Source organism: Melanostigma gelatinosum, assembly GCF_949748355.1.
Source record: "Melanostigma gelatinosum genome assembly, chromosome: 15".
NCBI lineage: Eukaryota > Metazoa > Chordata > Actinopteri > Perciformes > Zoarcidae > Melanostigma > Melanostigma gelatinosum.
In genome coordinates this window covers 16591387-16618116 of record NC_136648.1, presented here as the reverse complement: position 1 = coordinate 16618116, position 26730 = coordinate 16591387, and the positions used below count along the sequence as shown (strand labels likewise).

The 26730-nt window shown below is 44.3% G+C and overlaps 2 protein-coding genes across 5 annotated transcripts; both read right to left on the bottom strand.

Moving 5' to 3' along the window:
- Positions 1 to 152: 152 nt before the first annotated feature.
- On the bottom strand, positions 153 to 18287 carry eif4g1a (eukaryotic translation initiation factor 4 gamma, 1a). 4 transcript variants are annotated; one of them, XM_079285114.1, is made up of 31 exons: positions 17879 to 18287; positions 15978 to 16104; positions 15800 to 15886; positions 15523 to 15555; positions 14437 to 14616; positions 13661 to 13760; positions 11654 to 11877; positions 11354 to 11446; positions 10466 to 10541; positions 9239 to 10366; positions 9061 to 9149; positions 8709 to 8889; positions 8427 to 8560; positions 8106 to 8225; positions 7020 to 7418; positions 6723 to 6869; positions 6404 to 6640; positions 6188 to 6292; positions 5660 to 5965; positions 5298 to 5415; positions 5102 to 5204; positions 4424 to 4896; positions 4176 to 4297; positions 3866 to 4038; positions 3588 to 3713; positions 3077 to 3158; positions 2884 to 2982; positions 2397 to 2540; positions 2166 to 2247; positions 1788 to 1928; positions 153 to 1544 (listed from the first exon to the last, which is right to left on the bottom strand). In XM_079285114.1, the coding sequence occupies exons 2-31, from the start codon at positions 16050 to 16052 to the stop codon at positions 1363 to 1365; spliced, it is 5559 nt and encodes a 1852-aa protein (XP_079141240.1). In that variant the 5' UTR covers positions 16053 to 16104; positions 17879 to 18287; the 3' UTR covers positions 153 to 1362. The 4 variants fall into 4 exon arrangements, with proteins under 4 accessions (XP_079141240.1, XP_079141242.1, XP_079141241.1 ...); XM_079285116.1 differs by having other exon boundaries at positions 11696 to 11877; XM_079285115.1 differs by lacking the exon at positions 15523 to 15555.
- A 1505-nt stretch (positions 18288 to 19792) lies between these two features.
- Positions 19793 to 26730, bottom strand: tfa (transferrin-a). The gene is made up of 17 exons (XM_079285129.1): positions 26654 to 26730; positions 26415 to 26563; positions 25369 to 25471; positions 25061 to 25252; positions 24788 to 24917; positions 24515 to 24570; positions 23621 to 23784; positions 23335 to 23488; positions 23072 to 23232; positions 22880 to 22976; positions 22767 to 22787; positions 22016 to 22180; positions 21535 to 21685; positions 20901 to 20968; positions 20654 to 20808; positions 20258 to 20450; positions 19793 to 20111 (listed from the first exon to the last, which is right to left on the bottom strand). Exons 1-17 carry the CDS (start codon positions 26691 to 26693, stop codon positions 20065 to 20067), a joined length of 2046 nt encoding a protein of 681 aa, XP_079141255.1. The 5' UTR covers positions 26694 to 26730; the 3' UTR covers positions 19793 to 20064.

Here is a 26730-nt window from a genome sequence, read left to right as displayed (position 1 = left end):
AATCAACACACTATGTTGAATATCTTCGGACTCTTTTCAGACATTTAAAGTTGTCATATGATTGTGGTTCAAGCTTCATAGTTTTACTGCATAGGTGACATCATGGCTGATAAGCCGTACGTACGTACGCACACACACATACACTCACACACTCACTCTTAAGAAGTCCTTTATTTGCAATGCTCCATTACCTCATCTTTCCAGTTTCCGATGCAAAAGAAGCAATAATTTCTTAAATAAAGGAAGCAAAAAAAATATTTACAAAATTCCACAATTAATAATCAATGGATTATCTAAAGCACCTCTCTGCATCTGGACAACTGCTGTTTCTGTTGGAAAAGTATACACTGCAATTTATCGTTTCTGAAAAATAAAACTGAAAAAAACGTTTTTTTAATTATTATATATTTACAGAACGCTCCTGAAATAAGTTTCCACTTAAAGTAGAAAAGGCTTTCGGATCATTTCTGTGTTTTTTTTTTCTTTTTTTGTAACTTTATATATTTTCATCAAGTCAATTTTCTGTCGATTTCAAGTTTTACCGGTGATTGGGTCATTAAGTGTCCTCTACGACAGCTCGGGTTTAAGTATAGAAGAGGTAAAGATGAAGAGTCCGTGTGGTTCACTACTGGGGGATGGGAGCGGATGGCTTAGAGGAAGCATTAAGACCACCCCTAAGTAGTCAAAGGTCAACACCAATCCGTGTTTCTGCCCTCCCAAAATTCATGACGGGGGAAACAGGAAGAGAAACGAGACGGCCTTTGCATTAAAAACTCCATCCATCAAATCCAGACGAGTTCATGTACATTGTTTTTCTATCGACGTTTCGTCCACTGTATCATTAATAGAAACACACTTCAGCCATGCTGCACACTCCAGTAAGAGACAAAGACATAAGAGCCGAGTTTGGATTGAACACACATTATGGCATGACGATACCCACGTATCAGGGAACCCACTACACCGCGTGGTTTTACGCTTGCAGATCAGATAGGACGTCAGGCATTAGAATTATCTAGAACCATAAAAGCAGCCGGTTGGTTTGTATTTTTGTGAGAAAAAGAGTTTCGTAGTAACGTGGGATACCTCACACCTCGTTAACAAGCAATCCCGCTGCGTCAGCTTTCAAGTTTATTTGCTGAGGACACTTGCCGTGACAAGCAGGTGGGGACATACTGAGGAAGCAAGAGAGGGATAGCGGGGTAGAGAGAAATGATTGTTTTCTGAGTCCATCCCTCAAAGAATAAAATAAAATAAGATTTATCCTCATTGAGGATTGATTTGAGTCTGCCTCTCTGGCAATAGTGTCTGTGACTCTCTGCAGCCGCCTGAGGGGGGGGCGGCAGCTTTCAGTTCAGTCTTTTATTCCTTGTCGGACTCCTCCTCTGCCTCGCGGAGCCAGGTGAAGAAGGCGGTGACTGATTTCAAGGCCACACCTTTGCCCGTTTGCTCCGCGAGGTCTTTGCTGGTTTCCCATTTGTAGAAGGCCTCCTCTTTAATGACGTCCTCGTCGTACAGGGCGTCGAAGAACATCCGCAGCAGGTCTACGGAGACAGGAGACAGGGGTCAGTATTGATCTGACATTGAATGTAATGAGAGACCGTTTGCTGCAGAGGAGGAGGAAAAAGTTCATACAGTCGAGTTTGTGCCGCTTGTTGGTGATAATAAAACACGATAATGTTTGTGGCGGGCTACCGCATGGCAAGGTATCTGTTATTTTGTCCACCTCTGTGCGTTTAGCCCCAGCACATTACTGCTGGCCCCTCTCCCATTAGATTAATACTCACTCGCTGGCTGCTCCATGTGCACCATCAGAGCCTGGAGGGCGTAGAGCGCCTGCAGCTCTTTCAGCTCATCAGACAGGTATCTCTGCAGCAGGCTGGCCCTCTGGTGGATCTGATGTGCATCCACCTTGTACGGGGTGTCACCTGAAACAAGGAGAGGCAAACTCAAGAGACTGGGACCCGACCGTCTTGTGTCCCATTGTTGTGATTTGCGTTGGTGCGATTAATCATCACGGAACATCGATGTATCGCAAGACTAAAACATGTTAAACATGAAGAAGTCACACCGCCGCTGTGAGATGAACAGGCCAACAGTGGTGACGAACACACAAAAGACACATTTCTGCCAACAGCCTTTACTTCCACATGAGTCATACTTACATATGATGGCAGCCTGACACACCGACGTCATCAATGCTCGTACAAACTGGTTGGAAGCGGTTTGCTCCTCGTCCAAGTTAGCCTGAAAAAAAGACGAAGAACAAAACAGTTGAACAGGGGACACTTCAAAGACTCCTGTAACTTTGATATGGAATAAAACACATGGAACCACATGGAATATTCCATGTCTGAACTAGAACATGAGCCACACCACCGGTACGTGCAACACACCTCAGCCCAGTCTCTGATGCGCTGGTTGTCGGCCGTGTCCTGGAAGAGTCTTTCCATCTGTTTGCCGAGCTCCTCTCCAGTGAGGACCTTCTTCTCATCAACTTCCTTCGACTCCAACTCCTCTCCTGTGGTGAACTCCACTTTCTAAATCACGCAACAAACAAAGAAGAGTAAAGATAGTCTTAGAAGTGATCTATTCATAGGTTTGTTGGCTTTTAATTCTTTGTTAAGTGTGTATTGCCGGTAGGTCGGCATTTGTGTCAATAATTTGCTGCAATTAAACTATTTAATAGATACTTAAGGCAAATATTGGCACATTGTATGACGGAATTTCATTCAAAGCCTTCTCTGTATGAGAGCTAACTGTCTCTCTTCATGTTATTTCCCCAATGCCTCCACCAAACTATAGTCTCACCCCCAAAAACAGCCTAAGTGGTTGTTTTTAGTCGTTTGTGTTTCACCGTCTTGAACTACTTCAGCCACAGACCTGCTCAGTGACGAACTTGTTGACGTCTTCATCTTCGGGCAAGAAATCGCTCCAATTCAGGCCTCCCTCGGTCCACATTGCCCCGACCTTCTTCGGGGTCTGACGGGTGGTAAAAACATTAAATCCGATGAGTAACAAAATGAAACGGGTGTGAAAGTTCGCACTCAAGCGGGTGGATTCATGGAGGACGTACCATTTCTTTGCAGAGCAACTTGAGGATCTGCACCAGCAGTACGCCGGCCTGCCCCAGAGGCACGAGAGGCTTGGAGATCTCCCTGAAGACACAACACACACGTACGCTGAATTATGCTCCGGACTTTCCATGAACTATTCCATCACTCAGCTGTTTCATGTATTGCTAAAACCACAGTTTATACTCAACGCCAAGAAACAAAGTTTGAGTGTTGTGAAAGGAAAAGTGAAGACGGAATTACAGACGAGAGCAACTACAAACACCTCTGTAATATTTGGGAGAAGATGTTTGAAGCTGTATGCGTGAAATTGGTGTCAAAGTTCGCACACCCAAACGCCCTGAAAATGTTGCTCTACGGCTCATTGAGTGGAAAAAACCCCAAAAACAATCCAAATAAAGATGTAATTCATGGTGAGAGGAATGGATTAAAGGTATCGGTTTCTGACAGACGACAATGTACAGAAACTGGCCTTGCTCAGACGCATTTCATTTCTGCTGACTTGCAGCTCACCTGAAGATCTGTCCCATAGGGATGCCTCCCTCATGGAGCATGGGGGTGATGAGTTCAGCCAGGTAGAGCCAGATGTGAGGTATATCTATGGCCATGTCTTCCGCAGCCTCCAGGGTCTCTTCTAGCCTACAGACCCAGACAACACTCAATCTCACTTAAAACACAAAATAAGTTAAATCTTCTCAGTCTGTAAGGAGTAAATCAGAATGCACTAGAGGTGAAAAAAGGTTTCAGACATTGGAAAAGCAGTGTGATCTTTTCAATCCGTTAAAGCTCACCCTTTGTAGTACTGCTCTGAAGGCAACAGCCCAGCCTTGACCAGGTGGTGCAGAAACAGGCCCGCGCGCTCTCGAGCAATGGTGCTGCGCTCCAGCGTCGACTCCACGCCGGTCCGCACAAACACATAGAGCTGCGAGGCACTGTTGAGTTCTGTCACGCACTGCAACGCCTCCTACAGCGGGAGGAAGAGGACGCACAAAAGAGCGGATTCAGATTCCAAGCATTTTGCTGGTCAAGCCCGATAACGAGCAGACGTTTAAGTACAATTCACTGTGTTGAATGAAGGTTTACACGGCGTCATGTTTGTACCTTCAGGTCATTAAGGTGAAGGTATTCTTCAATGATGGCGTTCGACTTCTTCTCCAACTCCTCTTCACTCAAGGCGGGTTTTGGAAGAGACGGTGGGGGAGTTGGAGCGCTCTCACGCTCAACTGCAGAGGAAAAACGTCACAATAAGAGTTAAATAGTGCTCCAATCTCTGTGCGTACACAGCCTTTCCTCCATCTTTATACCATTATATCCATATCAAATCTTCACTTTTGCTTTGGGTTTTTCACCTTGGAGATCTTTGCTTGGAGACCTGTCCCGGCTTCCTCGGTCCTGGCTTCCTTGATTTCGGCTTCCTTGATCCCTGCTGCCTCGATCCCTGCTGCCTCGATCCCTGCTGGCTCGGTCCCGGCTGCCTCGGTCCCGGCTGCCTCGGTCCCGGCTGCCTCGGTCCCGGCTGCCTCGGTCCCGGCTTCCTCGGTCCCGGCTTCCTCGGTCCCTGCTTCCTCGGTCCCTGCTTCCTCGGTCCCTGCTTCCTCGGTCCCGATCGTCGGTCATGCTGGCCACGCGACGCACAGGCTCAGTTAAGGCCCGGAGGTCGCCGGTCCTCCCGCCGCGCTCCTGGGACTCTCTGCTGAAGCTTCTCTTGGTGATTTGGTTTGAGGTGCTCCGGCCGTCACGACCCTCTCGTCCCTCGCTGCGATCGAACCGATCCCGGTCACCCTTTTCTCTGTCGCCACCACGCTCGCGGCTGGAGCTCGACCTAAAAAGGTAGCAAGTGACACAAAAAGGTCCACATGTTTCACAATGTTGCACATTCCAATCGAATCTTAAACTGGTTGCTCTCAGGTTGCGTGCACAAACACGGAAATGTCAAAAAAATTCTTACAGGCTATTTAATCTTTAAAAAGATAAAGAAGACAACAGGGGCAAAGACAGTTGATGTTGAAATATCTGCAGCTAAATACCTCTGAGGAGCTCTGCGATCAGAGTCAGTTGAAGCCGCCACCGAACCGGACTGTTGCAGGGCTGAGAAGCGATTGACGGTGCTGGTAGCTGGACGACCAGTCTCTAAAAAAGGAACGGGAAAGATTAACTCTCCAAACCACTAAAACAGCTTAAAAGTACACTTCTTTTTGTGTTTCTTTTAAAAAGGTGTTTTACCCGGCTCTCCGCTTGCTGGTTTGGCTCCAGTTCCTCCACTGCTGCCTTTGCCCCAGCTGCCCCACATGCCTTTCCCCCCTGGAGCCAACAGTTGATTGTTGAAGTCCAGAGAACCCGGCTGAAGGGAAACACACAAGTTACAGACGCATTAAGGCCAGTCGCACATCATCAGGTTCAACTGAAGACAGTTTAATTGTGAAGGCTTGTGACTCGGCAGAATAAGTGTGCGAGACGGGGAGTGATTCCTTACAGTGCACCCCAAAACAAAAACACTACATTTGACGATACGAACAAGCGTCAGTGAAAACCTGAAGCTGGTAAATGAACCACGTGAAACCGTCCGTGTTAGATGTGGGCGTTACCTTTGTGATCTTGCTGAGGCGGGTGGTGTCGATGGGTCTGTTCTTGGAGATGGGCACCGTGTTCCAGCCCTCATCCTGAAGCTGGCTATTCCGGCCGCCTCCTTGTGTGTGAGAGCCACGGCCCCCCATGTTCCCTCCCATCCTACCGCCGCCGCCACCTCCTCCGCCGCCACCTCCTCCACTTCCCTTGGACAGAAGCTGCTGCTGGACTTTGATGTGTTCCCTGTGCTCCTCCAGCTCTGCGTCCTTGTGGATCTGTTCGATCGTTTTAGGACCCTGTTCTCCTCTACGAGGCACCCAGCTACACTGTCGATCAGAGATGGAAGATGGTTATCAAACAGTCTGTAACCGCTCCAACGCACATCCTTAATGTCTACATTCATGGCTCCCACGCGACTCATAATCCCAGTGGGTTACAGCACGCGCAGTATAAAACAATTCTGCTCATTCAGGAATATTTCTAAGCATTAGTCACCACCATAAACACCTGATATCGGCTCTTTAATACAATATCCCATTAATATTTACCCTTCTTAGGTCTATGACGTCTTGTAGCATGAAGCGGATTCTGGATGAGGTCTTTTTCTCTTTGATGATCTTGTCCATCTGGGTGAAATACTGATCCATACGAGGCTAACGGGGAAACAGACATAAAAGTAGCTTTTATGAATCACGAATACTAAAAAAGAAGTCATTCCTGGAGGCTGAATGTGTAAAATGTTTGCGTGTTCACACTTTACTTACCTTGGCCTTCTCAAAGTCCAGGTCTTTGCCAATGGTGGAGAGCAGCCTGCAGAGACACTCCACAGACTCTTCATCGTGATTCTTCAGTAGTTTCACTACACAGTCGTGCATGATGGCCTCCGTCAGCATCTTCAGCTTGAAGAGCTCCCCAATGAACTTTATATTACCCAGTGACCGGCGGCGGGCCTGGTCTCTGGAGCTCTGCAGCTCCACCCTCAGGCGCTCCCGCTCCTCTCCCTAAGGGCAGACACGAGACCGGTTTCGTCGAAAACACAACACTGTGGTGGCTTGCGACGGTAAAAAAGAGCTCATGTCTTACTTCTTTGGCAGCCTCCAATTCTTTTTGCTTCCTCTCAAAGATTTCGTCATCGTCCTGGTCCTTCTCAAACTCTTTCTGGCAGCGGTTGAGCAGCAGTTTGCGGAAGTTCACAAAAACGCCTGGCTTGTCTGAGGTGGGGACTTTCAACTGGAGGAGGAAAACATCGAGTACACTTTAACATTTTTATTGAGTACACGTTTTTCATGTCGCTGATAATTATATGGCTGAAAAACTCGACTATAAACATGCGATTATAAAAACAAACGAGTGTGAGATTGTGCTTCATCAGTGTCTTACCCCCATAAGGCAGCGGCACATGTTGGCGTAGGCCACGGAGAAGTTGGGCTCTGAGATGGCCTTCTCAAAGATAAGGTCAATGGTTCCCTTCAGCCTGTCCTCTGTGTCTATCGTCAGGTCCGTCACCTGCTTCATCAGCTCCTGAAACTTCTGAGGGGTCAGCTTGTTGAGGATACTGCGCAGGCGCTTGAACAGCTCCTTAGTCTTGGCCTGTTCGGGGTCGTCGTCTTCAACTTCGGGATCCTCCGCGCCGCGGCCTCGAGTGGACTTCTTCCCCGTGGGCTTCCAGGCCTTCTCGGCCTTGTTGAGCTGCACGTCTTCGCCGTGGGACATGCTGCTGAGGATGATTTTCCTCGGCTCTTTCCTCTGACCCTGCTGGGAGCGACGTGGGCCAGGCGGCTAAAAGGGAAGGAGAGGGATGCACATTTAGAAAATAAATCTCATACAACAAAACAAATACAGTGACTTGCATAAGTATTCTCAGTCCTTGGTGGTTTTTAGTTACATTACAACCTGGAATTAAAATGGCTTTTATTTTAATTTGATGTAATGGAACTAAACAAAAAAAAGTCAAATTGGTGAAGTAAAATGAACAAACAAACAAACGCAACAGTTGTCTGTGCATACGCATTTTACCTCCTTTGTTGTGAAGCTCTAAATAAGATCTGGTGCGATCAATTACCTTCAGGTGTCACATAATTAGTTAAATAAAGTCCACCAGTGTGCAGGTGTCACATGATCTGTCGCTTAATCTAAACAGAGCACCATTAAGTCCGTTAAAGAACATAGCACCGAAGACGGACCAGCAAAAAAACAATTGCACATGTAAAAAAAGTAAGTAAGTAATTCAGCAATGTATTCTTTAGAATTTGTGAACATTTATTGAATTTCATTTTCATTTTACTGAACCAATTTTGACTACTTTGTTTCAGTCCATTACATAAAAATCCAAATAAAAATCTATTTTAATATCCAGGTTGAAATGCAAAATAGGAGAAATGCCAAGAGGGGTGAATGCTTTTGCAAGGCACAAAACAAGGAATTATTATTATTGCCATAATCAAAAGGGTCAAGAATTCTCCTCACCGGGCCTCGTGGTCCTCCCACCGATCTGCTGCCAAGGTTCCCCAAATACGAGGGCGTAAAGTCAGGACCAACATTCATCATTCGAGCTGGGTCAGGAGGCCGCATTGGAGTCTTGTTCGCCTGGAGTTAAAGAGGAAAGTTTACCAGTGAGACAAGATGGACGTCAAGTTTCCTCATCCTCTATAATAATCACCATTGTATGTTCAAAAACGAGTTATGCTAATGAGATCAACAGTTCAGTAAAATGCTTAACAAAAACTTCCATGCAGCCTCTATCTCAATATATTCTTTTTCCTTAATGTCCCACATGAATGACATTACCTTGTCCAGGACCACGTCACTGATGGAGGGCAGTCCATCGGGTTTGTTCATACTGGCACTGATGAACTGGAAGCCCAGGAGGAACTCCCTGTCGTACCGCTTCTTGTCTTCTGGGTCTATCGGCTTCCATTGCTCTGAAAAAGGTACGAGACATGTTTTTTTTATATATATTTTGTTTTTTATGCACCTCTAGTCAGATTTTTGTGTGCATAACAACCATAGCTACAGGTGTACATCAAAACAGCGGGAGCGACTGACCGTTCTTCTTAAATCAAAGCATACCTTCTTTGTACTGGTATTTCTGGTCAGTTGTCTCAGGTGTGGCTTTAGGTCCTGAGCTCTGCTTGTCCTCTTTCTCCTCCCAGGTCTCATCTGGAACCTCGGCGGGAGGTTTAGGTGGCGCAACAGGGACGGGGTCGGCCTGAGTGGACGAGGGTTCAGGGGCAGGCTTGGCTTCTTGCTCCTGCGGCACAAAAACAAAAAGAGATGAAGAAGTATGATGACCCAGTTACCCGTCAGTTTGTTTTGGTATTAAATATCCTACAAAACATTATTGATACAGCTGAAACTGCTGAGACACTTGAACACCGTGACCTCGTGTTCATTTCATGTTGTCATCTGGACTGTTACACACCTCTGTGAAGGCATCCAGGAGGTCTCCAATGGCCTCCTTCTTGTTCAACTCCTTCATGTTCTTCCTCTTCTTTGGCACAGATGTTGCAGCTTCAAGACAAGGACACGGTGTTGACATTAGAATCCAGCACAACGCACATGACGATCAGAAATGCAAGCCAGGAATCCACTCCACCTACCTTGCATAGTGGATTCCTCTGTAGGACAGCTGACAGAGGCGGGAGGGGCATCCTCGTCTTTCTCTTTCTTCTCCTTGTCTTTTTTCTCCTCGTCTTTTTTCTCCTCTTCCTCCTCTTCTTCCTCTGCTGCTGCTGCTTCTTCCTCCTCCTCCTCCTCCTCCTCCTCCTCCTCCGCTGGTGCTGCTGCTGCTGCTTCCTCCTCCTCCTCCTCCTCCTCCTCCGCTGCTGCTTCCTCCGCTGCTGCTTCCTCCTCAGTTGCTGCTGCTGCCGACGCCGCCTCCTCCTCCTCCACCTCCACCTCCAGGGCAGGCATTGACGTTTTAGCCACAGGTGTGGATTCCTGAGATTGAGAAGCATCCGGATTGTCAAGGGGCGTAGTGTCTAAAAATGCCACCTCCTCAGACAGTTCCTCCGACACTTCCTCAGACAGTTCCTCCGACACTTCCTCCGACACTTCCTCCGTGTCCTGGGGAAGGCCGTTGAAGAGAAGAGGCTCTGCCTCTTCAGCCGGCGTGGGTTCAGGTTCAGAGCTCGGGACGGTCTGGGTCTGTGGAGCAGCAGGTTCCTGCGCAGAGGGTGGAGGCAGAGAGACTTCAGTTTCTGTCTTCATAGCCGTCTCTGCTTTCGTCTCTTTAACGGGAGAAACTGCTAGAGCAACCTCAACTGCGGGCTCCAATTTAGTGCTGGCCACCTGCTCCTCTTTCGCCAACTCCTTCACTTCCTCAGTTTTCTTTTCCTCCTTTTCGGGTGCCTTCTCAGCTGGAGCTGGGGCCGCCTGTGGTTCTTCCATTTTGACAGGCGCCTCTTGTGGTGCCAACGATGCCGAAGGGCCGACAGGAGCGTCGACCGTGTCACCAACTTCAGTCTGGACTGTATTTTCTGCCTCAGCAGGAGTAGTAGTAGTAGATGCTGCTGCTGCTGCAGGGAGGGGAGAGGGAGACTGCAGGTCCTCATTCAAAGGGGATGGCACCTCAGCAGCAGCTGTCGGGGCCACAGATTGTGCGGCTGACTCAGCAGGCGGTGTCATCTGATGGTCCGTTTCCTGTTTGGCCTCCTCCGCAGGCTCTGTATTCGCTGTGGCAGGAGGTGGTGGGGTTTCAGCGCTAGCAGGGGGCTCAGTGTTTTCATCTGGTGAATGAAACGCATGAAATAATCACCATAAGGAATATGTGGAATACAGGCATCTTTCATTTTTTATGTAAACCAAAAGTGAGACGCTGTACTCACCTCTTCTAGTCACTGTAGTGGCCAGCTGTGTAACTTCACCATTGGTCTGTGCAGGACTTAAATCTGATGCAGAGGCCTGCAGAAGACAGTATTTTTTTAGGTCTGCTACACAGATATACAACCATTTTATGAATTAAATATACGAGTTTAATGTAGTCATTAAATGACTGTCACTTTCAGTCAAAACTGCTTCAAAGACGTGTTGATTGAGACTCAACTGGTCCTGTGTATTTTGTTTGTGTTGCATTTTGTTTTTGTCCAACCCAGCCGGTAACTCAATACACTCGAGGCAAAATAACCTGAAAGTATAATCACAGCACCAGAACATATTTGTGTGCATTTGCGCCGTACTGTTTGTTCAGTGCTGATGATAGGATGTTAGCACATGAAAACATGCAATCAGCTCTATGAAAAATAAATGATTTGGGAGCAGGTGTATAAAGAATATCTAAGCGCTGACAATTATCTGTGTCTTTTGTTCATACGAACCAAACATATGAAATTTATTTTCTTCTAAATCACAGTGTTCTTATGTGGAATTAAATAGTATTCATTCATACATTAAACTGAATACATTTTGGTTCCGCGTTTGGAAAAATGATGGCAGTCAGATAAGCACACTGCCAATGTAGACAAAACAAAAGTCAAAATTCCTGACATGTTTTTAAACAATAAAACTGTCTGTCCTCTACTTTCCACACAGACGGTACATTTCGTCGGTACAGAACAGCTCATGATTTAGATTTCTAAAACTATACCTTTATCTCAGAATAACAAACATAAGTCATTAGTTTAAGACTCACAATAAACTCCGCCTTTAACGTCGGACACGACCATGCTCCCTTCAAATGAGTGGAGAAAAACGGGTTTTCCCAGAAGGCTTCTTACCTGTGGGGGAGTCGGTGTGGTGGTGGACCTTCCACCTGACATGATCTCCTCTGTGATATCACGCCCGCCCTGGTTGGGGTCTCGTATCCTTATCTATAAGGAGACACGGGGAATATTGGTTAGGTTTCCACGAAACACGTATCCGACATTAGAACACAGACGGTATGTATGGATGCGGTCACTTAGGATCTATAGCCGCCACCCATCATGATAAATACTATTGTTATTTTCAGGTAAAAGGGAAAGTTCCACACTGAACAAACAATACTCTTTTCTGTCTATTCTATTTTTTTTTTTGACCTCAGACAAGAGGCGGGCTGCCCTTTTGTTGCAACACACTACCGGTTTGCGTTCCCTCTTTGGTTGCCCTTGTGACTGCGCCGGTGGTTGCTGAGGAGGCGGGGCTTGCTGCTGCTGCTGCTGCTGCTGCTGCTGTTGTTGTTGTTGCTGGGCGGGGTTGATCATGACCGATGCCGGCTGGACAGACGGGGAGTACTGCGGCTGAGCTGGATAGTATGCCCCTGCTGTAGTAGTAGAATGAAACAACAACAAAAATAAAGCATTTATGAAAAGAAAATACTTAAAAGTCGCAGCTTCACACAAACAACCGTCCAGCCGGGAGTCACAAGCTCTGTGTCCCGCAGCTTTGACCAAAAATTCTATATTCAACATGTTTTTCTGAAACACCGCAAGGCCATTTGATCGTGTAGGTCACTCGTTTTTCTTTTACCTTAACAGAGGATAAAAATGAAAAACACATGTTGCAAAAATGGAGTGAAGAGTCCTTTAGGAAAATAAAACCACAAATCCACACAAAGAGCTTTTACCAGACTGAAGGTTGGGCAGGAGTAGCCTGTTTCAGTGCCGCGTATTGAGCGAACACAGACAACAGTACTTGCTATCTTATGATTATAAATCAAGAAACTTGCAATCCATGATTTCTTTCGCAGTGATCCTATGAACTACATCATTGAATAAAAAAAAAAGCTGAAGTATATGAAATTGTTACGGTGGAAATTCTGGCCCAGCTAGCAGGAAATCTGCAGATAGACTTTACATCTCACCATCGGCCCCGTGTAGGCGGGCGGCTGGTCTTTAGCAGTAAATCAGGGCGAGACTGATTTCAGGGGCTAGTGCGTTTTTGCTTTCAGCCTTTATGTTATTGGCTCACTCCTACGACCTGATGTAACCTACACCGCACTGACACGGTGAGCATGAATTAAGGCGTACTGTCTGGTGGTATGATCATCATTAAGAGGGAAAAGGAATATCCAAGATAGCATTATTCATGTTGGTAAGATATTTATAGTAGAATGAATAATTTGTATGTATGCGACCTTCACTTTGTACACCATTTGCATGTACAAGTCAAGAACACATTTACGACGCTATCAGAGACAGGAAGTGCCACAGAGATTGTTGCCACTAAAGCCTGCTGACCAACACACAAGCACACACACTACTCACCAGGGTAGCGCTGGGAGGAGAGAGGAGCACCGTGGAGAGAGAGACGGCCGTTCTCTCGCCCGCCCCCTCTCCCCCCACCACCCCGCCTCTCCCTCGCAGCAAGAGAGGGATCTGAACCAACGCAGCAAACGAGAGGAAGGGAGTGAGGGACGGGAGAGGGAGGAAAGAAGGAGAGAGGGCAGGAAGAGACAGATGCAGAATGAGTTAATGAGAGGATCCAGAGGAAGCAGGGTGTTAAAAAGGTTCCATGAAATGAACAACGTATTCAACGCGTGTCCCTGAATGCATCTTGTTCTCATGTCAACTGTTTGTTTTTTTGCATATCTTTCAATAAAAATCAGAATTTTTGCAGGAGCGCAGTGGCTGCGGTCTTTCTCCTGGATACTTTGTTAAAAATTCAAATTTGATCCCTCCTAATGTCAAATCCCACCTGAAGAGTTTATACGGACATGTATCCAGCAAAAGAACAAAATTCTTATCTCAAAGTCATTTCATGGAACCCGTAAGGCAGTGTCCGGTGAGACTGCAGATAGAAAGAACACCGAAGGCCAAAGCAGAATCAAGCCAGACCACATGCAACTGGCAGTCCACCACATACAGCAGTGTTTTGACCCAGAAAGACATGAACAACACACCAACCAGCGAAGCACAACCACGACACACCCGGCGATACCTTATGGGCAAAGAGGGGCGTGAAATTGGACATGGGCTTCAAACTACATGCTTCAACTTAAAATCTCTGTGAAATTCTGGTGTTCAAGACGTCGCCCCTTTTAACCGACTACCCTCCATGTTTACGGTTGTGCTTGGTTGCTGCTGGTGTCGGTCATAAACTCTTACCATACGCAGGGTACTCAGCAGGGCTAGTTCCCGGATAGAAGCCTGCTGTAGCGCTGGTCACAGGATACTGCTGAGTAGGAGGCATGTATGGGGTCCGGTACTGCAGAGACAAAATAAAGAGTCAGAGACGACGACAATAAATGGGACAATTAAGTTGGTAGAGCGTCCGGTCAATCACAGTAACAAACTGTTTTGGCCCCAAAAAAAGATGAGACCCCTTTTCTAAAAACCTGTTTTTGGAAGATAAGAAACTCACATTTGCGTAGCTCGTCTAAATTTGCTTTCAAATGCATCTAATTCGTCATTGTGTGGTGCATCAGTCACATGCTCTGATGGGAGACACTCTCCCATCAGGCTCTTGGAAGCAGACCGATTGAGTTTCTCTGGCGGTTTGCATTTTTCTGCCTTTTCGTGCTTCCCAATAGGACTTTCTGTGACACAGGGAATTCTTGGCTGCTTGACAGATGAGTCGGCCCCCAATCTGGAAATTGCTTTTGACTCATTTAAATTTCATAAAAATGTAATTTCTCCGTGGCAGCAAAAACCAGCTACATTGAGCTATCAGGAAACTCCAGTAGGGCTTCCTAAACAATTTCAAATAACGCTCACTCTGTAGGAGCCATTACTCTCTCCTATCCAAACAGAACATCTACAGTTATTAACATGTCGCAGATCATATGATGAGCATATACTCGGTATCATTTCGGCAGGTTACTGGAAAGCCCAGTCGTATGTGTGTCGTTTTAACAAATGGGTCATTACTAATGTGAACCAACCTGTCCAGGGGGGATGAAGTAACCCTGAGGGGAGCCAGCAAAAGACAGCTGCTGCTGGGATATCATCATCATCTGGGAGGTGGGCGGGTAGACGTGAGTGGGTCCGACAGGTCGCGGGCCGCTACTCGTCTGTACCCTTGGAGCGCTGGTGGCCATGGCTGGTCGGTTCTGATAGTAACTCTAGAGAACAGACGAGGGAGGAAGAAGGATGAAGAGTTTACCACAGCGCAAGCCAACCTGTTGCTCTGTGTGTGCATTTAGTGTCCTAACTAGGGTGGTGGTCCTAACCCATGTGTTGTGCTTGTGTGTGTGTGTGTGTCCTGTCGCACACATTCCTAACCTGAGCTGGAAGGACGCACAGCAACTGCCAAAGTGTACAGCAAGTTCAGTTTTTGGGTTACAACCGAGTCTAAATTGTACTGACTGTCATGTCTCCCTGCTACACCGAGGTTAGCCCAAGGTAAGGGAGCGGGGGGGGGAGACGGACGAAGAGAAAAGCTGTTACCTGTAATGCTCTGTATCCACCCTTCAGCCACGCACATGAGCACAGAGCAAGAGAGGGAGTGAGATTAAGGTGAAAATGAAGACAAGAGACAATGTGGAAGGTAGAGATCACAAGGCTTAAGAAGGAAGAGCATGAGAGGCAGCAGCAAAATATCTCAGCCATGAAAAAGTAAGCTCAAACAACCACATGCAAATCTGTACTGGTCGGCAAGTTACATCTCCTACAAGTCCTGCTGGTCCCAGTTTTGAGTTATTTAAGAATGACTTTGAGGGCAATGGAACTATGTTAGCATGCTGCAGGTCCTTAAATCAATTTACTTTAATATTAAACAGTTATGTGGAGGAAAAATAAAGAACAAGTAAGGCCTGGGCGAACTCTGCTATTAAAACATTGTGATAACTTGAAAAATATGCATTTCTAGAATGAAATAAAGAATTCAATGTTACTGGACCTCGGGAAGAGTGACCTCATCTAATAAACACTACAGCGTTCTCATCCAATAGTCCAACATGTGGAACTGAAAGCATGCATTACACTAAGGAGACAGTGGGGATGTAAGGGAAAGTGAGGGGTGTTAGTACCTGTTGGTGTAAAGTACGGGGGCCTGCAGCAAACTGGGAGGACAGCAGAAGAGAGGAAAGAAGTCAAGATTGACATTCAAGGAGAAACAAGGCAAATAGGCCAAAACACATACACACAGATTTAGCCAAAGCCTTGTAGCAGAAGAAGCCGTGTCAGAAGTCTTTGTGAAAGAATAGGAATGGGAAGGTTCCCGTACAAGGTCAAATATACCACACTTGGGACATTGAATGCAAAAACTTCAGCAGAAATGAAACAAAAACACAGGATGAACTTTACCTGTCTTGGCTGTGGTGCAGAGTTCATTTGTGGAGGTGGAGGGGTCCCAAAAACAAGAGAGGGGGGCTGGCCAGGACCATAGGCGGCCTTTGAAAGGAGACAACGGAGGAAGAATAGATGTTACCAAACCCTTAATCTAAGAAAACAACTTAAATTCTACAAGGTCAACTGCTCTCACCTGTGTCAATCCAGGGGATGGGGAAGGGTTAGGGACAGACGTAGGTCCCGTTATAGGCTGTGGTGGTTTGTTCATTTCACGTTCTTTTATGGTTCTGCATTAGGGTGGCCTTGTGTTGCCAGCCTTTCTGAGGAACAAGAAATATTTAAAAAAAGATGAACAATTAGGCATATTCATCAAGTGTTAAAGAAAGACATTGAGAGGAAATTGCTTTCAGTTCAGAGTTATTATCTACATATGATAATTGCAGTCATACAGGTTATATATTATATAACACAGTAAGACATGAACCTCAAGTGTGGCATCATTCAACCAACAGTGAGGGTGTGGTCTGTGGTTCCGCCTATGATAACGCCACCTCCTCCCAAAAAGGTTGGTTACTTGCATATTGCATGGTAAGATCATCTGTGGATTCCTTGCTCAAGATAGCAATGGATTCCACCCAAAACTAACTGACTAGAAATGGGGTCATGCTGGCTATTATTAAATCTCTTTAAAAACGGGGACTTTACAAAAGAAAAAAAACACACATTCCTAAATGATCATGCCTGAACAAAATGTGCCTGCCACCAAATCACTTGGACTAGTCTGGTATTGAGTGAATTTAAGAAAATGGATACCTCAGGTCAAAGTTCATGTACTGTGTTAACAGTGGCTCCCATGCCCCCTGTTCATGCTAGCTACATGTGCACATAGTCTACTCAAATAACGTCACATCGATATCCGTTTCAAAACCGAATGTAGTTTTCGCATGAATATGAATTACGGCTGTATATGTATGCTGGAATAACAAGACATACTGGAATGAATCGAATCTGATGAGAATCACTAGCAGACTTGTCATCGACCTGCTGCCACAGGAACTGTCGCTAGCTGTTAGCTTACGCGATGCTTCTTTTAGACAGGGCATTAACGTACTAACCTACCAGATGGTTCTGTCAGCAGAGATGGCTACCGGTCTTATGAACTGTCATTAAATGTGACAGCTAGTCTCGGAAAATGTCCCCACTGTGTCTTAGTCAAGTTAAAGTCTGAAAGGACATTTTACTGGCCCGCTAACAAGGCAGCAGTCCCGGCCGAAGCAGGTTAGATTCGTTAGCCAACTAGCCGGCTAACACTGACGTTACGTGTCCCACTACCAGAGACATTTTGCATAGTTACGCTACGTGGCTGAACGTTGAGTCCACATTTAACTCTAAAGTACATAGCTCAGTTTGATGGTTTTACTGTGCCAAAGGACAACATGTTGACTCATCGACACTCGAGAACAGCAAATAAGCCGGTCCTAGACATAACGTTGCAACACTTGAAAGCGATTAGGTTACAGTGAAGCTAATGTCGGATAACAGCCCAGCCCTGTCCTACGAGGTGGATTTAATTACAGGCCCAGCCAGATCTGCGAGCAGATGAAACCATCAACCTGACATCAAACTTGAGCCAATATCATGATCACAAAACAAATGACATCAGGTTTTCTGTCAAACCATTACAATCATCACGTCAGCTCTCAACCGGCGAAAATCGTCTTTAAACCCCAGTAAGCGTCAGAGCTAACTAGCGTTAACACATGAAGCATTCGTGGTAACTGTTAACCAATTGAAGATTAGCCACGAGAGCGAGGGACCTGTCATTTCAGCTAGCGTTAGCCACGCAGCTACAAATAATGCCACAATATTAAGTACCCACATTTTCACTAACGTTAAGACATTCCGATGTATTTGATGTCACATATTTTAGCATTTTGGGCAAGATTAGCAAACTAGCTATAGTCACTGACAGCCAGTAGGGCCTGTTCAACCAGCTAGCATTAGCTAGCTAGCCTGAATGCCTTTGACGAAAATGAAGCCAAGCTCGGGTGTACTTCAAGTTATTATTTCTACCGTCTGATGGTTTATTCTTACCAGGAATCAATACTGAGTATGTTGGGAACTCGGGAAATCAGCCTCTGGTCAGTCTTCTGTTACTGAAAGTAGTGGTGTTGTAGTTTCCTTGTCCTTTACTCCAAAAGAAAAGTGATGCCCTTCTTGGCTATTGACTTAGCGAGCTAGCTAGCTGACCGGCAGATGGGGTGAGTGCTACTACTGTCACTTCGGTTTAAATCCCCGGGCGTGCAAAAGTGACAGTGCTCAAAATCAAATAATATAGTAATTCGGGAGCACTAATGACAATTCCGATGGCCCCGAAAAAAGCCTCTGGACCGGAGGTCCATGATCAAGGCGTCGATGGTGACGGATTGCCGGTAAGGTATGTACACAACTGTCGCATCAGGAGGCTCAGAGCGAGGCCATAATGCGATGTTTCTGGTGTATGGAGCCGGTGCGCCTCGAAGTCGCATGGGTAACTTCCGGGAGAATTACATTTTGATGCCGTTTCCTTGGTCATGTGATACAGGAGCTGGAATCAATTCATCAACCCTTGCCTCTTAATCTGCTTTTCAAAGTACAATATAATATATTATATCTCACAAACGTACTCATATCATGCATTTCACAAAGCCTGTAGTGGTACTAGTCCAACATTAAGAATTAAGTCCTTCACAACCTCAGAGTCTACTGAAAAGGACAAGTTACCATTTGATTCGTGTTAAAGTCTTTCCTTAATCATATTGTCAAGTATGATGTAGCTAATAAAATACATAAATAAAGATGTTGTACTCTGCTTTTATCTGAGGACTGCTCATTTGCACCCATGATTAATGGATAGGGGGATATTGGCATTCAAAGTATTTTCATTGTCGACTAATCTGACAGTTATTTTCTGTACGAATTGATTAATCGTTTTTTTCGCTGTTAAATGTAAGAAAATAGTAAAAAATATAATTTCTCAAAGCTCAAGGTTACATATTGAAATGACTTGTAGTTTCAACAAACAGTAATTATCTCACAAATATTAAATCAACTATTAGATATGACTAGAAAAGTAGAAGCTTCACACATCTGAGAAGCTGGAACAATAAAATGTTCCTGATTTTTACTTGGAAAATGACAGAGAAGATGAATTGATTGTCTAACAAATTGACTGATTCATTTTCTGAAAATGTGTTTGGGCATGTGTACTACTAAAACTGAATATCAACTGAAATGATTACCTGTGCACTCTACATCATTTGTAGAAAATTTACATGGTGCATATTTTTTTATCAAATTGAATTGGATTTAATATCACAAACAGGCGGTCAATAAAGGCCCAAAGTTAATTTTTAACCTCATAGCGGACTTGTTTGTCCATGCCAACGTCAGCCAACAGGAATGTGTTTGTCTATTGCCTAAGTGTTGACATAAATGATCCAGACGGGCTCCATGTACATGTACCCAAATGCACCATGGCCCATATTATTATGACAGACACCCTTCTCATCCAAAAATATGTTTTTTTTATTGAATTCCTTTCTGAAGTCTGTGTAAATGCAGCTGGAGGTGCAGACGGAATGGAAGAATGACTTCACTTAGGTACAATCGTTACCATTATAATTATAGTGGTTATTTGGTGATAAGAAATGTTGTATTGCATCTCTTATACAGTACCAGTTATAATGTTTATCAAGCCCATGTACTTTTTGTGTCAGTCCATTTATACCCCAGGAGTGTTTTACAACAAAGCTTTAAAGTTACATTACAGCCAATAAGCCGCAGTATTTGTTCTTGACTGTTTTTGGCATTGAAAGCAAAGTTGATAAGATTGTCCATTTTATATACAACTGTGTACTTTTTAGTGATATTTATTGAATTCCTAAACATTACACTATTACAAAAACAAACCACACTGTCACCAAAAAAGAGCATTAAAAAGGCTTTATTTGAGAAAAGGCAGGCACGTGTTAACAAAACATAGTTGATCCCATAACACAGGTAATGTAACATTATGTTTCAACAGCATGAAAATCGCCAGATGTGGACATGATTGGTCACAGGACAGTTGATTTGTAAGTAATGGTAGTGCAATGTATCTGTTTGTTGCTTGTTCTTCTAAAAACAGGTCTACAACAAGATCAGTAAGAAAATACACATGGCAATTTTGGGGTTGAGTGTGGTAAAGGTGCCCGAATCATGGAGGGCTGAGTGAGGCACCACATGCTCCGTGGTTGTCACTAGTTTTTTTCCTGGCAGGAATGGAAAGTGCAAGATTTCTCCAGATCTGTTGGGAACAGAAAAAGACAACAAAAATATTTCTGACACATATTTAGGCTGTATGTGATGTGTCTTTGATACAGAGGTACACTTTCCAAGTTGATCTCTATATACTGTCACATTACTCTTGATTTGACCAACAGTAGTACAAACCTGGAGTGGTTTCAGTGCACTGTCTGAGCGAATTCATGGCAGTCATGTACTCTGTTCCCAAAAACTTGTCATAGCTTGTTCCAGTGGCAACCGCCTGGAGACACTTAGTGGAGTCCTTGAAGAGGAGGTTCTTTCCTGATTCTGACTTGAACATGCTGAATGAGTCATCAATGACACTGACACCAAATCTGGCCTGTGAAGAGAAATAAAAGGAAGATTTGAATTATTCCTTTGATCTAGTAATTTAGACATCCATATCAAGGCCAGAAAAAAACAGGGGTTTAGGGTAAAACATGCTGTTAAAAGTGAGGAAAACACCTGTAAAATTAAAAACAAGTGTGCAAAAGAAATGCCCTTTTTTGACTTTTACCCGGTGTTTTATGCCTCATCACTGACCTGCTGTGCCAAGAGAATGTTAACAACCTCGTCGCGGCTCTCTGGACGAGTCACCACAGCGTGGGCGGGCACAACAGCCAGGTTACAAGATGCATAATCGGTGACTGCCACCGGACTCTTCCCCGGGCAGATCAGCTGGTAGTCGTCCCGGTTGACTTTAACAAGAAGAGTAGCAAGAATTTCATCGTTTTATACGAAACGAAACATTCGCAGTTTAGATGTAAACAGGTCAGTGTCAGCCTCTTACCTTCACTGTTTTCTAGAATGGTTGTATGTTTGATGAAGGCAACATCGCCGGCATTGGCAATCAGACATCTATAATAATATGAAAAACATAACTTGGGCAATATGAAGATGGGGTTTCCACCCTGAACAGGGTGAACTGGAAGAGTAATTCGAGGAATAGTTTGCCATCTTTGGAAATACATGTACATGTATTTGCTTTGTCAGATGAGAACATTGACACCACTTTCATGTCAGAATGCTGAGTAAAGAGCTGGAGTTGGAAGGCGGTTAGCTTAGCTTAGCATAAAGACTGACGCAGGGGGAAACGGTTAACCTGGCTCTCTTCAAAAGTTAGAAAATAGGCCTGAAATAACAATGTATCTTGTTTATTTAAGCCAAAGAGAAATCTAAGTGTAAAAACAATTTTTGGGGGTTTAAGGGGAAGTTTGCGCCTTTACTATTTCTTGAAAGTCCCCCTAAAACCACAAATTGCCATTTTTACATGTCAGTCAAACAAATCAGATACAGATAATTAGTGAGTTTTAAAACCGCTGGTTGAACTTTGGAGAGAGCCATGTGCGAATGTGCGCATTTCCCGGAGTGTCAAACTATTCTTTGAACATACGCGCATGTAAAATTGCACTGTTGCATCCTACCTCAAGGCTCCAGCGTAGCCGTAGTACTGCTCCTCAGAACTGGGTTTGCACTTGAACTCATCTCCCACGGCTTTGCCGCTGCCGGCGCACTGAGAACAGAACGGAGAGGTGGCGTCTGCTCCGGGAGCACAGCCGCTACTGAAGAACTTGGCTGAGGAGAGGAGGGGATAGAATGTGTTGGTGTGACACTCAGTGTGTGGAAAAGGCATCCATGTCTCCTAAAAATATATATTGCTACACTAAGGAATAATGTTTTTTTACTTAAACCTTACCAAGTGCTTTGAGTTGCCTAAACATGCTGCAACCATGAAAGAATGGTGTTGCTACAAGTGGACTTTGTAATAAAATATGTAAACATTTTGCAACTTTGCATAGTGTGCGGTCACTGAAACATTTCCTCGTATGGTTGATCGGAAACATAATCTTGCATTTCTTTCTTCACATATTTGCGATTCAAGAGAAGATGCACACAGTCACTTACTGAAGTCACAGTCACCGGTCTCTTTGTGTATTTGACCCATGGGGATGTTCCAGCCAGCAGTTCTGCCGATGCCTGTGTGGCAAGACCTCTTGCCCCGCAGGGTTTCCCAGGTCAACCCTGAACTCTTCTTCACCACAGCAACAGCATAGTAAGAGGAGGCTGTGGCTACAAGAGTGAAAGTACAGAAGGATGGGAATCGAAAAACTATCCGTCGGACATTTTCTGCTTCGTAATTTACAAATAATTTCCACAAAGTGTTACTTGAGAAGTACAGTGTTCCATTGTTACACTTCCATATTAATCAATTCCATGTAACCTGTAGGCATGCACAGGTGAGCTGAGCGTGCCAAAATGTGAAGTCTGTGTACAGTGAAGCATACAACTCAAAATATATGGAGAATAAAGTGTCCATTATTAATTATTTAATTCAATTCAAATGGAGCTTCTCTGTCAAGAAAATTCCTATTTTCCTCATAATAAGCACCAAATTACTTCGCTCTTTTCCAGAAAACTTCCCCAGAAATTATTCCGAAATGAACACATAAACATCAAAGTGATATCAACTCGATGTTGTCTAGGACTTTTGCTGTTGTCATATAGTCACATAGATGAAATGTTTTCTTTTGATGGTCCTCAAGGCTGCATTACAGCCAAATCACACACTTGTCTCACCTACTTTCCAAGTACGAAACATATGCTGTTTTGTTTTAATGTAGGTGATATCTTAACATTTGATTTAGTCTGTAATTACCTGCAGCGGCTTTGCACAGGTCTGTGGAGAGAGACAGAGATTCAAATGTTGCTCATGTAGAAAAGGTGAAATACATTGTGTGGCATGGGGTCTGTGCTATCTAAGCCTCCCACCGTCGTTGTACTGCTCCACCATAACAGGAATCAGACCACACTTCCCAGCGGTGTACACCTGTCCTCCATCCACTGCCATTGCGTCAGCCTCTTTACGCTACAGGATAACAGAGAGATAACAGATAATCAGAGACAAATGCCACACAACTGAACAAAGAGAAATCCCAAGGTTGTGACGGAAGACTGTTTTACCATAATCTTTTTCAGGCACTCTTCAACTGTGGGGGCATTCTGGCACTCGATGGCGGTGTTGGCATTATCCACACTATTGATGCTCCACGTGTCACACTTGCTCGTCTCAGCGTGGCCCACGGCACACCATTTAATGGCAGTGGATGTAGTGCCTGCCGGCTCTGGAGAGTGAAGTACAACCATGAACCAGGGTCTGCAGTCTAATAATTGAGTTTGCCCAAAGATTAATACGTAATGTTTTTATCTGATTCTGTTATAAGTACCTTTCTTAAGGGAACGGATGACGCTCATGTATCCAGCACCCAAATACAGGAAGGAATCGATGTTTGCGGGCAGCTGCACCAGCTTCACTGCTGAGTCTTTGAACATCAGGTTTTTGGAAGGTGCATAGGCTTCAGAGGAGAAGAGGTTAAAGCCCTGAAAAGACAAAAAGTTAGTTCACTCATGATGTAAGCTCACAAGTTAAATGAATCACTTTATATCGAGATTTACTGTGTTTCTCAACGGTGCCACTCACTCTCTGCGCAGTACAAATATTTCGTATCATACCTGAAGTGTAGTGAGGCTAGTCCAGATTAATTCAGCCAGCTGTGGGTCCTTGCGGCTGACAACAGCATGAGCTGGTACTTTGGCCAGGTGGCAGCTTTTATAGTTGTCAATGGGCACCCTGGTGTTATCTTTACACAGCAGCTCGTAGTTGGCCTTCTCCGCATCTGAAAGTGTGCCACAGTAATAAAAGAAAAGTTCTTACAATCTTCCACTTCTAAATAATCATTTGACCCATCTTCTCCCGAGCACATTTTGTGAAGCCAAACTCTATGGTTCATCAAAGGAGTACTTTGTTTGTAGATATTTTCGGCAAATGACACAAACATTGTATTAGTTGTGGCAATTAAGAGCGAGAATCTGAGCTGTGATGTTGAATAAAGGTGTAATACAACAGTAAAACGGCCTCATATGAGTATGATACAGGCTTATATTTTGCGGCAAATATATATATATTTATATATATATTATATATAATAAATAGTTACAGAATGATCCACCTACAACAGATAATTGGCTTGGTTTTAAGATGGACAGAATAGATTATATATATCCTTTTGAACAATGAAAATGGGGACTGCTTCCTTGGTTTTCCTCCCTCTGTCTTCTTAATCATGTAATTTACATAAAAAGCTGCTCTCCATAATATCCAGTGAATGTGATTTATATGTCATGATGCCCGACAAAAGGGCTGTTGCTTGCTTTGTTGTAATTGAGAAATATAAAAAACATCAAATTTAATAAAATTGATGTGGTATATCGAATGAAATGTAAAAGCCATGAAGATTAGGGCATTTAACTGGTCTCATACTGCAGAATTTAAACAACTGACCAGTTTACATTACATTACTATGAGTCCATGATTCATATCAGAATAGATGACTGTGTGATACTGACCTGGTACAGTGAGGTGCTTCACAAAAGCCACTTCTCCAGCGCCGTCCTTCAGGCACCTATTAAGAAGACCAGTCGACAGGTACATCAACATTAGTGGTTTGTTTACTATGTATAGTGTATTTCCACTGGGTTGAAGAAGGCATCAGATTAGATTCAAATGTCACAGAATGGATCTGTGGTCACATTTGGAAGATGAATGTGCAGAGGTTGATAGAGGACAGTAAAAGCCGTAGCAGAACTGAGAAGGATCACAGATCAGAGACGAATACTGACTGGAAGGCTCCGCTGTAGTCGTAGTAAGGCTCTCTGTGGGACTTGGAGCAGTCGCCAGTGCACAGTTCACACAGTTTGCTGCCACTTGTTGCCCCCGGGGCACAGCTGGAACGGAAGTAGTTGCTCACCGCTGCAAAACCAAAAGCCGATCCGTGGCAAAGATTTTAGAAACAGGAAGTTTCTAAACACAGCTAATGCCCACATTTCACACAGTGATCAGCGGTAACGTGTACACTTATTTGAGGATTGTGCTTAACATTTAGTGTAACTTACCCTCCTCAATAGGTTTGTCTTCAACGCCTTCCCACCGAATCAAATTCAAGGACACCAGAGTTCCTATGGGGATGTTCCAGCCTGCAGATTTCCCCAACCCAGTGTGGCAGGATTTCTTCCCCTGGAGCTCATTAAACTTAAATGTAGTGCCCTTCTTCACCACAGCAACAGCGTAGTAACAGGTCTCCGAAGCTGGATGTATGCAGAACAATAGAGAGCGAAAAGTTAAAACATGTAGCTCATTTAAAATGTAAAATATAAGAAATCCTCTCTCGTGGCCAGTAAAGACAGCTGATTAGTGAGCATACAGGTGCCGTAGTCCTCAGCAATAATGGGCTGCAGGTCGTAGTTGTTCAGTCCAGCAGTGTAGATGTCTCCTCCATCCAAAGTGATGGCATCTGCCTCACCAGCCTGATGGAAAAAAAAAAAACTGTCATCAACCAGCAACACGATGTTTAATTTCTCCGGCAGCTCACAGGCATGTGACAAATGGTGCCATGCATATTTAGTACGCAGCTAAATGCAGAGGTGCAAAGTATCACATCTAAGCACTTGTACTTTGTTGCAAAGGTGAGATAAGGGTAATTATCTTGAATGCTTTAATTCAATGCTACTTTATTATTCCACTCCATTTCAGGGGGAAATATTGTACTTTTTTTGCCGTTCTACATTTCTTTGATGGCTGCTGTTAACAGGTATTTCTCATATCTACAACATGTTACAAACAAAACATATGATCAATGTCTAAAATGAAATGCAGCGTTGAAGGTTAAATTACGAAATTAAGCAGTTATCTCCACCTCAACCTAATACAGTCAGCTGCAGCTTACTTATAAATGCATCACACATAAGGATAACATTCTTAAATATTGATTAATAGTACTTTTACTGTTGATACTTCATTTTTGCTAATAATAATGCACTTGTTTGTACTCATTTTGGAAGTGGAATAAACTAACATTTACTCAAGTACGAAACAATTTTCAGGTACTTGTGTTGTAATTCCATTTTATTCATTAGGTTTTCAGAGGGAAATATTGTACTTCTTACTCCATTACTTTTTTCCGACAGCTATAATAAAAATACATTATAGATTGATATTTGTCATGTTAAACATAAACATGATGCACTATGATTGATTTAAGTCGTCAACCCTTTGCAAAGTACTCAAAAATAGCTCTTTGACCTGTTAGAAGATTAAAAGGTTGTTGTAACACTTCTGTACTTATTTACTCATTAAGATTTTGATGAATGCACAAGCTTGATGAAAAATCTGAGACAGAGATGTGAAGAATAATTTTGTGATGAGCACATTTCATTGAGCGCGTGCTCTGGATGATGTTGCTCTCCTCACCCTAATTGCAATGATGCAGCCGATGGCGTTGTCCCTCTTCACGCAGGAGAACACCGATGCTTTCTTTTCAAGGGCCACACATTTCTGAAGTTCTTTGTCCGACGTGACGCACCATTTCACCTTGGTGGCGGGGGCCGCGAACACGGCGGCTGCAAATGCAGATGGAAAAAAATAAACAATGAATATGTGCTGAATAAAACGTTACAACATGCCCGTGGAACAATATGAAATGTGCTTACCGAGGCATCCGAACAGCGCCACAAGGAGGAGAGGCTGCATGTTGGACGGCGGGGTCTCAGGTCAGCAGAGCAGGCTG

Coding starts and splice junctions, on each gene's coding strand:
- eif4g1a (XM_079285114.1), bottom strand. CDS start 16,052: ATGAACAAACCACCACAGCCTATAACGGGACCTACGTCTGTCCCTAAC. Junction 8,890..9,060: donor TCCTGGATGCCTTCACAGAG/GTGTGTAACAGT, acceptor TTTGTGCCGCAG/GAGCAAGAAGCCAAGCCTGC. Junction 7,419..8,105: donor TGGGAGGACCACGAGGCCCG/GTGAGGAGAATT, acceptor CTTCCCTTTTAG/CCGCCTGGCCCACGTCGCTC.
- tfa (XM_079285129.1), bottom strand. CDS start 26,693: ATGCAGCCTCTCCTCCTTGTGGCGCTGTTCGGATGCCTCG. Junction 23,233..23,334: donor CATCCGTTCCCTTAAGAAAG/GTACTTATAACA, acceptor TTCACTCTCCAG/AGCCGGCAGGCACTACATCC. Junction 22,181..22,766: donor CCTGTGCAAAGCCGCTGCAG/GTAATTACAGAC, acceptor TCACTCTTGTAG/CCACAGCCTCCTCTTACTAT.